The 14,562-nt window shown below is 41.3% G+C and overlaps 1 protein-coding gene across 3 annotated transcripts in view; it reads right to left on the bottom strand.

Moving 5' to 3' along the window:
- LOC117368798 (carcinoembryonic antigen-related cell adhesion molecule 5-like) overlaps positions 1-14,562 on the bottom strand; it is an 87,064-nt gene that overhangs the window by 54,389 nt on the left and 18,113 nt on the right. For all 3 annotated transcript variants that reach the window (XM_033962501.1, XM_033962500.1, XM_033962499.1), the window contains exons 4-5: positions 10,977-11,321; positions 1,409-1,699 (exon numbers count right to left, since the gene is read on the bottom strand). In XM_033962501.1, the coding sequence (XP_033818392.1) occupies positions 1,409-1,699; positions 10,977-11,321 (636 nt within the window). The remainder of the gene's footprint in view (positions 1-1,408; positions 1,700-10,976; positions 11,322-14,562) is intronic.

Raw genomic sequence — 14,562 nt, forward strand, 5'->3', positions numbered from 1 at the left:
TGTGAGCAGGGTTTTGTGTGCATATGTTGGGTGGGTGGCATCTCTTGCTGTGTGAATGGCAGATGAATAGGAGTTAAAGTCCTCCTTTAAGGAAATGGAGAAAAGAGCTCAGTGACTTGTATAAAAAAGAGGTACTCAGCCTTCTCAGCAAAAGGCACCATCATTGGACAGGAAAACTGTGTTTCTAATTAACATTCTCCAAAATGGTGATGAATAATGCAAGATTTTTGAAAAATATATAGCAATTACAGATAAACTCAGGATAAACTCACTGAATGATATGAAGTATTTTATAAATCCCAAAAATTCTAACACAAAATGAAGTGTTTAATTTAATTAAGCAGAGTAATGTGCAGGAGGAGTTTTTAATAATTGTAGGACTGGAAAAGTTTTATGAATGAGGAGCTCCCGAAAAGGACTCCTATTTTGCTGAAGCTGCATCAGGGGAGTTCTGCTGTAAACAGATGAGAAGATAAAAATAAATGTAATCAAAAACCAGTACAGAAAATACTCATACAATCTCAAAACAATTGGTGCTTACTAGAAGCCACTTTTACAAAGCTCACTGCCTCTTTTACAAAGCTGCGCTAGTGGCTGCCGCGCGGCAACAGCCCCGACGCCCTTTAAATCTCTATGGGCTTCGGGGCCGTTAGCGCAGGGCAGCCGCTAGAGCGGCTTTGTAAAAGAGGCCATCAGTTTCATCCTACCTTCCAAGATGGCGTATAAATACAACCTTTGTTTGAAAAGAACCAATCGTGGTTCTCTATGAGATTATATGAGTATTTCTATATGGGTTTTTGATTAAATTTTCTCATCTTCTCATCTATTTAGGGAGAATTCCCCTGACGCAGCCTCAGTGAATGAGTTGTCCTTGTCAGGAGCTGTTCATTCATAAGGCTCTTCCAGCTGCAACAACTGTTCAAGACTCCTGCTGCATATTGCTCTCTGCATTATTAAACTAAGTACTCTAATCTGTTTTATAATTTGGGGGATTTATAAGACATTCTATATAATTCAGTGAGTTTATCCTGAATTTATATTTAATTGTGTATTTTTCAAGGATTTTGCATTATTCATCACCATTTTGGAGAATCTTTATTAGAAATTGAGTTTTTCTGACCAATGATTGTGATTTTTGCTATAGAGACTCTTTTTTGTATAGGTTACTGAAGTCTTTTCTCCATTTCATTTAATTCATTCATAATTTCTTTTAATTCAGTCATGATTTATAGATTGTGTGTTCTTGTGTACTATTGGGGGTTTTTTTCTTCTGTACCCTAAAGTAGTTTGTTTGGGGTTTTTTTAGCTTTACACATGTGAGTAGGAGTTATATTTCCCTATTCTGCAGTACAGATATCACAGTATATTATCCTGCTATAGTTTATATCTGTGTAATAAAGGTCCTTACCTAGTACCCTCAGCTCCTGAGGCCTGCTGGTGCTGTTGCTGATGAGATTCACTATAGTGCAGCTGTAATTCCCACTGTCTGATTTCCTGATGGAATGGAAGTTTAGAAAAGGACTGGAATCACTGCAGGAGATGTTTGTCTGATTTGTCTGAGCACAGGATATGTTCTCAGCATCTTTAATGAATATGTAAGTGTCCACATTCTGCGATCCCACCTGGCACTCGAGTTGCATGTCGATTCCTTCTGCTATAAACTCTAATGGAATTTTTAGGGTTGGAGGGGTAAGGACATCTAAAGACAAAAAGGGATGAAATTCAGTCCGAGATCCAAAAAGTGAAATTTCCAAAGATACCAGTGATATATACTATGAGTCACATCATAACCCTGTAGTGTGATTGTAGACAGTTTGTAGAGTAGAGCAAAAAACAATCCACAGAAAATACCGTAAATAGGGGAGGCACCCCAAAGTACAATTCCCAAAATAACTGGGCATTTCTCTTGTTCGGGGGAGGGGGAGGCTCCAGCAGGAGGGACTGGGCATCCCTCCTGCCGGTGATGTTCAGGAAGGGTGGGTGGGGGTTCCAGCAGGAGGGACTGGATATCCCTCCTTCTGGTAGTCTTCGCAGTTGGGGGGGGATGGGTTTCCGCTAAAGTTATCGCGGCAGGGATATCCTTTGCTGCAATAAGCTCAGTGGCAACCCGATTCTCTAACTAGTGCCTGTGACATGGACGCCGGTTAGAGAATCATGGTATTAAGCAGGCCACGGACAGACGCGATTCTATATAGGATGCCCGTGTGTGATTCTCAAAATCCACTTAGGCGGCTTCTGAGACTGGGTGTCCTATACAGAATCTGGCCTTAAATGCATAAGTGTAGAATACACAAACAGCAGGTCTAATTTTATATCTATAAGCTGTACGTATATAGTTATAAGTGGATTTTCAGTGATGGCACTTACACATTTACCACTGCTGGGAAGCCACATTATTTCCAGTAGGGGTAAATGTGGAAGTGCCATTAATTATATATATATATATATATATATATATATATATATATATATATATATATATGTATATAAAATTATATATATGTATATATTAATTATATACATATGCACACACACACACAGTATATATATATATATATATATATATATATATATATATATATATATATTATATTGTGACCGGGCCGGTTCCTAGGTAGGTGGGAAACCGGGCTCGAACCACAGGTAGATTTATTATTGCGCCTTTTATATAGCTGGATGAACGAAAACCCGGAAGACGGATTTCCTAGGAACTGGAACCAGGTTTATTAAAGTTTAAAAAAAAAACATGTTGGAACATATAGTACATTCTTCACACTTTCCTCCACCAAGCATAACATGGGCTTCAGTCCTTGTGCCCTGCCTGGAGCTTCCAGGTCCATAAAACAAAGCACGTTAACACCCCAAACCTCCCAACAGAAACAAAGCAAAGGTTTGGCTTCCAAATTCTCCTACACAGAATGTGTCCAGGGTTACTGAACGTAGCCAAGCCCAACCTGGGCTAACTTTCAGGAGCTTCTTACCTCTCCAAGTCCTCCAGAGGTAAGGTAACTAAACAGTTCTGATAATTACTTCTCAATTGGCCAGGATTGCCCTGACCCTGCTTCAAACACTGCTAGTGTCCAGGGCTTCAATTAGCCTGGACTGGATTGTTGAGAGAATGGGCAAGACCTCTCATATCTCACTCTCCCCTAAGTACATGTCTTCCCCGGGCTCACTCTCCCCAGGAATGCTGTTCATCTCCCAGTCCATAGACCCATAACCCTGGCTGTTTCTCCACCCAGTGTCCTCGGGCTGCTTCTCCCAAACCCCGTCTTGCCTGGGTGTTAGCTCCTTGCCAACCGGTCCTTTCCACGGCCAATCTCTTGGTGCACCCTCCTAGGGTTTGTACGGCCAGGCAAGGTCGCGTCCAGGGCCTTCACTTTCCCTCCAGATGGGCTGACTCCTGAATAGCGTACGGGGCTGGGGCACAGGAACTCTGTGGTAGCTGCAATCCTTCCTGGTTGCTGGCTGATTGGGATTAGTCCCACCTTAGTTCCCCAACTGACTTCCCCTTGTTTGTATTTGAGGCTTTCTGACCTGCACACCCCGAGTGTTAACCCCACCCCCTCCTGAGTTGGGTTTAGGTTTCAGAGAAGGAGGAAAGGAGTAATAGGGGAAGAATTAGGTTCAAGTGCCCTGCCCCTCTGGCTCTTAGGCTGGGTTATGGCCTGGTTTTCCTCTTCCCTTCTTGGCTGTGCCGGCTCCATGCCAGGTTTTCCCGGGCCCAGGGCAGGGTGCATGCTAGGTTTCGTCACTATATATATATATATATATATATATATATATATATATATATATATATATATATATATATATGGCTTTCCAGCAGTGGTAAATATGTAAGTGCCATCACTGAAAATCCACTTTTCACTATATATTTTATTTTATTTTTATTTCTTCCATTTGTGTATCACACATTCCTATACAAGCTCTAGATGACACTATAGAGGAAGAGATTAGAAGAGAGTAGGGATATAAAATTAGACCTGCTGTTTGTATATTCTACACTTATGCATTTAAATTTTATGAAGGGGAGCTGAATTTCTCTGCTCTCTCTGTAATTTGTTTCCTCCTCCATTGTCTTGCCTCAAGTCACACACAAATTCTGGCTGTAATTTCAACCTTAGATTTATTGCAATTCACTTTACCAGGGCATCTCCTCACAAAGAGATCAGGAGATTACAAGTCATTCAAAACACTGCTGTAAAAATCATCTTTAATGCTAAGAAATTCAAACATGTTACCCCTCTCCTCAGAAAAGCTCACTAGTTACCCATTTCACATAGGATTACTTTTAAAATATTACTTCTTGCTTTCAAAGTCCAATCTGATCATATTCCATCATTCAAAGACAGATTGCTGATCCCTTATGATTCGCATAGGACAATACGTTCTTCTCAACAATATCTTTTAGCAGTTCCCTCAGTTCGTCAGTTATTTTATGACACAACACGTAAAGCAATCTTTTCAGTAACTGCACCCACACTGTGGAATGCCCTAGCACTGACCCTGAGAGAAGAAAAGAACCTTAACAATTTTTAATCTAATCCAGTGGTGTACGTAGGGTATGTGGCACCCGGGGCCCATCATTTTTTGACCCCCCCCCCACACCCCTCAAGTAAAAAAATATTTTTTGTAATAACCATGAAACGGAATAAATGGTCAGAATAGAAACAGGCAGTGAAAATTTTCTTTTATTAAACCTCATATTATGTAACCATTATTCCAAACATAACATAACATAAATTATCTCTGAATTGTCATGACATCAGCAGTGGTGCAGCGAGGGTGAGAGGCGCCTTGGGTGGAGGCACCCCTCCTCTGTCCTCGTCTTCATCCACGCCTCCCCTCCCCCCGCTCATTCCCCAAAACCCCCTGCTGCGCGTGCACCCCCTTCCATTCCCCTGTACCTCTAGTTCACTGCCGCAAGTAACAACTTCAACTTGCTCCTCACGACCCTGGCAGCTCTCCTTCTGATACACTTCTTATGTGCAGCACCTGGAAGTGACATCAGAGGTGATACAGTCACAAGGAACACATTGAAGTTGTTGCTTACGGCGGTAAACAATTAGAGGTACGGGGGAAGGGAAGTGGGGCATGGACCGCCTCCCTCGCCCCCCCTCCCACCCCCAATGCCACTGCCCCCAATATTTTGGACAAACTCCTGTTCAAGGAGAGGTAGTATCCACTGGGTTTAGCACCCTCAATAATTTGGAAAGGTTGGCTCCTATGCCTTCTGCTGACCACAGAAGTGCTTTTGAATATCAACTCAACTGTATCCGGTTATAGTAGGTATTCATGTGGACAGAATATTCACCAGAATCTGGTCCCATATTCGCCTCAAAGAACCTTATGCTCCTCGCAACAGCAGTTATTAGTCATTCCCTCATTTAGATAACTTTTTCTGAATTTCCATAGGAATTCTTCATTCTCTGTTATGGCTCCCACTCTCTGGAATTCTTTGCCTTTTTACCTTCGTTCAGAGAAATCATTTGTAACCTTCAAGGCACAATTAAAGGCATACTACTTCTCTTTGGCCTTTAGCTCTTAACTTCCTCCTGATGGCTATTTTTCTTCTCTGTGGGTAGATTTAAATTCTTTGTTCCCTCCCTTACCACATTGTTCATCCCTTTCCCCAACCTTTTTATTTTTATTGTAATCCCTGATAATAAGAACATAAGAACTGCCATCTCCAGAAGACCTTCGGTCCATCAAGTCCGTCGATCTGCACATGCGGAGGCCCAGCCAGGTGTACACCTGGCGTAATTTTAGTTTGAGAATCTATGGTAGACACGATTAAAACCATGATTTGATGCTGTATTGTTGGCCCTGACACAGAGGAAAAAGTTTAAATTCCGCGAAACGCTGGCCTGCGTCAGCATAGATATGGCAGAGAGATTATCACTGAGAAGTAACAGCTACTTAAGAAATGAGTTCTAAGATAAGTAAAACTATCAATTTTCTCAAAGATAGAGAGAAGTGCATTTCAAATTGTGTTTAAATGTTGCTGAAGAGTAACTATTGCAAAAATAATGAAAGTAAATATAATAATGTGGCTAGCATTTTAAATATAAGTCAAGATAGAAGCTAAATAAGAAAAAATAATAAAAGTATTAGAGTCACACTCATGAAAGTATTGTATATAAAATTAAAAATAAATTCAGATTTTTGGGACCTATGACTGGAGCTTGGAGCATCTTAAAACTACGCAGAACATCCCGGTCTATGATAAGACTGTGCATAGGCTCCTTTTCCGAGGCCTTTCCTGAATTAAAATAAAATAAAAGAGATAAAAAGTCTTTAAAAAGTGGTTGTAGGGATATGCACTGATCCTATTAAGTGAGTTTAATATTTTGTTGTTATATCTTGTATACTAAGTCACTTGGGTTTAGTTTTTTGTAATTTTAGTCACCCATATCCCTCTATGCCTCTCGTAAGGAGATGTGCATCTAGTTTGCTTTTAAATCCTAGAACGGTGGATTCCGCAATAACCTCCTCTGGTAGAGCATTCTAGGTGTCCACTACTCGTTGCGTGAAGCAGAACTTCCTGATATTTGTCCTGGACTTGTCCCCCCTTAGCTTCAATCCATGTCCTCTTGTCCGTGTCACATTGGACATTGTAAATAATTTTTTTTCCTGCTCTATTTGGTCGATTCCTTTCAGCATTTTGAAAGTCTTGATCATATCCTCTCGCAGTCTCCTTTTCTCAAGGGAGAACAATCCCAGTCTCTTAAGTCGTTCCTTGTATTCCAAGTTCTCCATACCTTTTATTAGCTTCGTTGCTCATCTCTGCACCCTCTCCAGCAGATTTATATCCTTATTTAAGTTGGGAGACCAATGTTGGACACAGTATTCCAAGTGTGGTCAGACCATTGCCATATAAAGCGGCATTATAACTTTCTCCGATCTACTCATGATTCCTTTCTTTATCGTGCCTAACATTCTATTTGCTTTCTTTGCCACTGCCGCGCATTGTGCCGACGGTTTCAGGGTCCTATCTATCAGTACACCCAGGTCCATTTCTTGTTCGCTCTTACCCAGAGTTGCACCTGACATTCTATACTCGTGTTCCTTGTTCTTTCTACCTAAATGCATTACTTTGCACTTTTCCACATTAAACTTCATCTGCCATTTCTCCGCCCATTTCTCTAACTGACACAAGTCACTGGAGTTCCTCGCTATCCTTCTGTGATCTGATTGCCCGGCATAGCTTTGTGTCGTCTGCAAACTTGATGATCTCACTGGATGTTCCTTCTTCTAGGTCATTGATGAAAATATTAAATAAGATGGGCCCAAGTACCGAGCCCTGGGGCACACCGCTAGTCACTTTCTCCCAGTCTGAGAACTTCCCATTTATGCCCACTCTCTGCTTTCTGTTCTCCAGCCAATTGCCTATCCATCTTAGTATATCTCCCTCTATTCCATGGCTTTGTAGTTTCCTGAGAAGTCTTTCATGTGGAACCTTGTCGAACGCTTTCTGGAAGTCCAAGTATATTATGTCCACCAGTTCTCCACTATCAATTTGTTTGTTCACGGTCTCAAAAAACTGAAGTAAATTCGTCAAACATGATTTCCCTTTCCTGAAGCCATGTTGACTGGCTCTCATCAGGTCGTATGTAGCCATGTGCCAGACTATGCTATCTTTAATCAGTGCTTCAATCATCTGTCCAGGGACAGATGTAAGACTCACAGGTCTGTAGTTGCCCGGTTCTCCTCTTGATCCTTTTTTGAAAATTGGTGTGACATTAACTATCTTCCAATCGTCCGGTATCTGTCCAGTTCTAATTGACAGGTTGGCAAATTTTTGCAAAAGCTCTCCAATTTCAACCTTCAGTTCTTTTAAGACTCTCGGGTAAATTCCATCAGGTCCAGGGGATTTGTCGCTTTTAAGATTGTCAATCTGGTAGTATATCTGGTCCAAGTCCACTTCTACTGTGGTGAGGCTGTCCTCTATTATTCCTTTGAACACTTTCACTGCTTCTGGTATTGTTGCGGTGTCCTCCTTTGTAAAGACAGACGCAAAGAAGGAATTTAGTCTGTCTGCAATTTGTTTGTCTTCCTTGATGTACCCTTTTCTGCCCTGGTCGTCCAGCGGTCCCACCGCCTCTTTTGCGGGTTTTTTCCCTTTTACGTATCTAAAGAAGGGCTTGAAATTTTTGGCCTCTTGCGCTATTTTCTCCTCATAGTCCTTTTTGGCATCCCTCACCGCCTTGTGGCATTTCTTCTGATCATCTTTGTGTTTGTTCCAAGCTTCGGTTGTTTTCATGTATTTCCATTTTTTAAAGGAGTCCTTCTTTTCTTTTAGGGCTTCCTTCACCTCTCTAGAAAGCCATGCCGGTTCTCTTTTGCCTTTAGTATTCCTTTCTTTGGAAATCCACGGAATGTAGAGATTTTGTGCTTCCGTGATAGTATTTTTCAGTAGGGACCATGCCTGATCTACCGTTTTAACTTTGTCCATCTTTATCTTGAGCCGTTGTTTCACCATGGCTCTCATGCTATCGTATCTTCCCTTTTTAAAGTTTAAGGTCGTGGTTAAGGTTTTGGTACGTTTCCCTTTCCCGATGTCAAGTTTAAAATTGATCATGTTGTGATCGCTCGTCCCCAGTGGGACTGTGACTTCTATTTCTTTTGTCAGTCCCGTAATGCCAATTAGGACCAAGTCCAAGGTGGCGTTTCCTCTCGTCGGCTCTCCCACCATTTGTTCCAGGAAGCAGTCCCCTAGCGCTTCCAGGAACTTGGCCTCCTTGCCGCAGTTCGAGGTTCCCAGGTTCCAGTCTATCCCCGGGAAATTGAAGTCTCCCATGATTATTACATTACCTGTCTTACATTCTTGTTTAATTTCCTCTATCATTTCTGAGTTTGTCTCCTCCGTCTGTCCAGGGGGTCGATAGAAAAGGCAAATTTTTGTGTCTGCACCATTGTGTCTAGGAATCATGATCCAGAGGGACTCCAGCTTCTCTGTCCTTTCCGTCGTAGCCTCTCTAACAGTTTCTACTCCATCCTGAACATATAGGGCAATACCTCCACCTTTCTGTCCTTCTCTATTTCTTCTGTATAGTTTGTATCCTTGTAGTACTGTGTCCCATTTGTTTTCATCATTCTACCATGTTTCTGTTATGCCAATGATTTCCAGTTCATCGTGTCTTGCTATTGTCTCTAATTCTCCCATTTTGTTTCTCAGACTTCTAGCATTCGTATACATACATTTGAGTTCCCTTTGTGTTGCCTTCTTGGACTTTCTAAGCTTAGCAGTCTCTACTGTTTCTTTCACGGTATCCTTTTCTGCTCCTGCATTGTCTCCCTTATTTGCATTGTGGTCGTCCCCTCTCGTGTCTGAGTAGTTGTCCGTAGTTCCTTCTTTGGGGCATCCTGTCTCCCGGGCCATCGACTGGTGGTTGAATGTCGGCTTTCCCCTGTCCTTTAGTTTAAAGCCTTCTTGATGGCCCTCTTCATGTTCTCAATTGTTTTCATTTACGTTTTGACTTCTTTCTGTTCTTACCTTATCTAATTTGGGGTTTGTTGTTTTTAAAAAAATTGTAAACCGCTTAGATTTGTCTTCTGGTTTTATATTTGTGGTATATTAAATAAATTGAACTTGAACTTTATCAAAAGAATCGCTTATATTAAATGCTGGTAGTCATTTTATACTCTAAGACAGACCATAAGGAGAGGTGCTATCTTGTTCTGATGCATTACAGTAGCATAGCCAAACCTGTTATGTTGGGTGGGCCTTCCCAATCTACCCTGCTGCCACAGAATTTTTCTGCATTTTGTCCCCCTCTCCTTCTGCCCCTGGATCTGGAATTTGCCATCTGGTGTATTCCAGTTCAAATAATATTCCCAGGCTGTGTACCTGGTCTTTGGCTATCAGAGTGGTAGATCCCCAGGAAAGGGAAAGGTGAGTATAGGTGCAATTTTCTCTACATATCCAGAGGAGTTCAGTTTTTGTAGCATTCCACTGTAGTTTGTTTGAGGTCATCCAGCAAAGGCTCCTACACTAATAGCCACGCACTAATGGCAAAACTTGTAATGCATGGCCATAACAGAGAAACTGGGCAATACGGCCTTTTTACAGCCACGTTAAAAGTAACCTCAGCATGCAGGAAAGTGCCCTGCAAGTGATAGTGCAGGCCACTTTTTGCACAGCTTAGTATGAGGGCCTCTTGGAGTAGGTTTTGAAGTTCTGGATCTTTCTCCCTTGCTGCGGGCAGGAGCGCAACCCTGACTTTGGTAACGACACATCACAAGAAAAATAATAAACTAAAATATTAAAGTGGCTTTTTTGTAGGTGTTTGAACATTGAACTCACACACAGATTCAGCCTTCCTACAAGAATTGAGAGAGTTTAGTCTTCATGTCCATTGGTCAGAGCAGAAAAAAGCAAAGCTGAAATACTGAGACTCACCACCATGCATGCTCAGAATTTTACATTAGGTCCACTTTTACTAAGCTGCGGTAGAGGATTCTACCACAGCCCGGGGCGCTTAAAGCTCCAGTGCTCATAGGAATTCTATGAGCATTGGAGCATTTACTGCCCTAGGGCACAGTAGAGACCTCTACCATTGCTTAGTAAAAGAGGAGGTCAGTTCTGAGCAGCTCTGGGAGAGCAATTCCATCCTAGTCATATACTGTATCTTGACAATACATAACTTGTGCACCTGACTTAATCCAACATCTCCACAAAATCTATGACTATTTGTGACCTGTTTTATACTCAAGTAAAAGACGTGACTTCCACTGAGTTTCACATGATTCAATTATAACCTTTTTCTCTCTGATTTCTGTGGCTGAGGATGAATTAAGTCCTCTTTCAAGAAATCTGACTTTACCCAGGAGGAACTTTCCCAGATGTCAATAGTAATGTTTATCCGATGAATGAGAAGCAGAATGAAAGTAAGGCAGCAAGAGACCCACCAGTGATAGAGGTTACAGATAGTGGAGGGGGAGAAGGAAATACAAGAAAAATATAAACTCACTGTAGACTATTATAGTTACATTGGCTTTGAGTATCTGTTGTCCAATTGCTTGAATTTCCACAATGTAAAGGCCACTGTCATTTGTATTAAGTTCTAAAATCTCCATGGAGCCATTTGGAAATCCTCTCAACCGGCCCTTATAGGGAGGAAAAATGTTCTCAGGAGGATTAGCAGTTGGGACATAAGTTATCATCAGATTTTTATCTCTATACCAGCTGAATGTGAAGATATTCACAGTGTCACTATAGACGGATAGCAGAACATTCTCTCCAACCACTGGGGTCTTTGGTATTGGGTTGATTGATATGTTTGCAGAAATCTGCCGGCTCCATAAACCCAAAAGCACTGAAAGAGAAGAAGAGAAAAGATGTAACCAAGGGCTGATGTTTAATTTCTGAGGTCATTGAGGCCATTAGGGAACGGAAAAATTACAGCAAGTCTCAATCCCTCATCTCTCCATATCCCTATGCCAATCTGTCTCCCAACTTCCCTCTCCAACCCAGATGCCCTTTTTACCTGCCACCTCCTCTATCTATTGTATCCCTCTCCACTCTGTATCTCCCAGCCAGCCTTCCTCCATCTTCTCATTCCATCTCAATTTCTCAGTCACTGCAGGGTCAGTGGCTGACCACATGGTTTCTACCATGAAATTACCAAGACAATATACTGCAGTGATACAGGAAGCTAATCATCTGCAAATTTTAAGCACTCACAACTTGCATCATTTGTGATTGGCTAGTGTCTGTTTGTGTTGCATAACTTTGGGGTGCCGTTTATGTACACGTTAATGTACCAATTTATGCGCCAGTGAAAAGGTTTCAAATGTAAAATAGGGATGCAGAACAGACTGATCTTTCTGCACACTTTTCCATCTAAGTCAGGGGTGTCAAAGTCCCTCCTCGAGGGCCACAATCCAGTCGGGTTTTCAGGATTTCCCCAATGAATATGAATGAGATCTATTAGCATACAATGAAAGCAGTGCATGCAAATAGATCTCATGCATATTCATTGGGGAAATCCTGAAAACCCAACTGGATTGCGGCCCTCGAGGAAGGACTTTGACACCCCTGATCTAAGTCAAGCAAACTGAAAGTAAGAGCAGCCCTCAGTGCATGTGCTGTAATGTTGTAAGCATATTCTTCCTTGTACTGTATATTATAATGGCTCTTGTATTCCGCTAGCTCCCCAGTATCAGCTTCAAAGTGGATAACAAAATAATAGTAATATACATAGACAATTAATTATAAAAATATTAAACCAATAAATGTTTTAAGGTTTGCAAAATAAATAAGAAGGAATAATCTTCAATTCAGTTGAAAGAGAACACCAAGCCAAAACATTTTAGTAAGGAAAAGAGGTAATCATTGATTTTTTAAATAAATATTAACAAAAGATGGAAAATGCAGTAAACGAGAATCATAAGCATGGGAAGAACATGGAGAATGAGGTAATGAAAATAAATAAATCAAATACTCTGGGCAAGTACGAGCAAACATCTTATGGATCCAGCATAACAATTTAAAGGTAAAGCGGGCCTTGATCAGACGCCAATGAAGTCTCATTAAGGCAGATATTGCATGATCTGATATTTTTCAGTCCAAAAATAATCTTAGTGGCCGTAGTTTGAGCAATTTGCAATCTAGAAATCTGATTGGTGGAAACAAGATAATAAAGACTATTACGATAATCTAATTTAGAAAGAGCTACAGCTTGAAGAAGTATTATAAAATGTTTTTCTTTGAAGAATGAACGTAGTTTCCTTAAACAATGTAATTTAAAGAAAATTGCTTGAACCAGTGAATCTATATGAGATTTTAAAGATAAAGTGGTATCCATAGACAAATGGCAGCAGATAAAAGCCAAATGGTTCATCCAGTCTTCCCATCTGCAGCACCCACTATCTCCGCCTTTCCCTATGAAATCCCACGTGCCTGTCCCACGCTTTCTTGAATTCAGGCACAGTCTTTGTCTCCACCACCTCTACTATTCCATGCATCTACCACCTTTTCTGTAAAAAAGTATTTCCTTAGATTATTCCTTAGCCTATCACCTATTAACTTCATCCCATGCCCTCTCACTCTGGAGTTTCTTTTCAACTTGGACTTGCCTCATGTTTATTTATGCTACATAGGTATTTAAACATCTCTATGATATCTCCCCTCTCCCGCCTTTCCTCCAAAGTATGACATAGATCACTGCCCATTATAATAAGCTTCCTCTGAACTCAATCCGCTTTATAATATGCTTCCTCTGGACTCCATCCTGTTTACAGTATATCTTTTTAAAGGTGCAGTCTCCAGAATTGTACACAATATTCTAAATGAGGTCTCACCAGAGTCTTATACACAAGCATCAAAACCTCCTTTTTCCTACTGGCCATTCCTCTTCCTATGCACCCAAGCATCTTTCTAGCTTTCGCCGTCACCTTTTCAACCTGTTTGCCCACCTTACTATCAAACCCAAGTCCCGCTCCACTTTTGTGCACAAAAGTTCTTCACCCCCTAAACTGTAGAGTTCCCTCAGGTTTTTGCAGCCCAAATGCATGACCTTGCATTTATCTCAGCTGCCAAATTTCAGACCATTCCTCAAGCTTCACTAGGTCCTTCCCATGCTATCCACACCATCAGAGGCGTCTGCTCTATTGCAGATTTTGGTATCATCCACAAAAAGGCAAATCTTACCTGACAGCCCTTCAGCAATATCGTTTACAAAAATATTAACAAGAACAGGCCCAAGAACCAAACCTTGAAGCACACCACTGGTAACATCCCTTTCCTCAGAGCCATCTCAATTGACCAGTACCCTCTGTTGCCTTCCACTCAACCAGGTCCTGACCTGGTCCATCACTTTGGGGCCCATACTGAGGGCACTCAGTTTATTTATTAGACACTAGTATGGAACACTAGCAAAGGCTTTGCTAAAAATACACCGCACCTAGCGCACTCCCTCTATCTAGTTCTCTTGTCACCCAGTCAAAGACCTTGTCCACCCGGTCCACTTTCAGTGTGAAACTATCTGGTAGACATATTTCTAACAGAATATTATGTACTGAATAGGCTTGTGCTAGCTGAACCTGCCATCTGACATCACTTCCTGGATGTCAGAGGGAAGGCTGAGGCCAGTGCGAGCAGCAGGGAGGAGGCACTGCCTGCTATCAGTAACAATTAGAAGAAGTAAAGGGGGAGGGGGAGAATTTCTTTAAGAGGCCCACTGGGGGGGAGAGAGATGCCAGCACCAGTGGTGCTCTGCCCCTTTCCCCCTTACTATGCCAGTAACATCTTATCATGGTTTATGTGCTCTTTTAGCATTACGTTATTGATTATCCTTTGTAACCTAGCCACCCATCTTTTATTATCCTCTTTTTCTTTGCTGATTTAATTGATTTCATAATTGTAATCGCTTAGCTGTAATTTATTTGCAATGTATCAAATAAAAGTGAATTGTGATATGCAGTAGACCAGGGGTGCCCACACTTTATGGGCTTGCCAGCTACTTTTATAATGACTAAGTCTAAATGATCTACCAACAATAAAATTAAAAAAAAACACAAAGCACAATGAAAGGCAGAGAAAATGTTAATTATTCA

The sequence above is a fragment of the Geotrypetes seraphini genome, chromosome 11, assembly GCF_902459505.1.
Source record: "Geotrypetes seraphini chromosome 11, aGeoSer1.1, whole genome shotgun sequence".
NCBI classification, from domain to species: domain Eukaryota; kingdom Metazoa; phylum Chordata; class Amphibia; order Gymnophiona; family Dermophiidae; genus Geotrypetes; species Geotrypetes seraphini.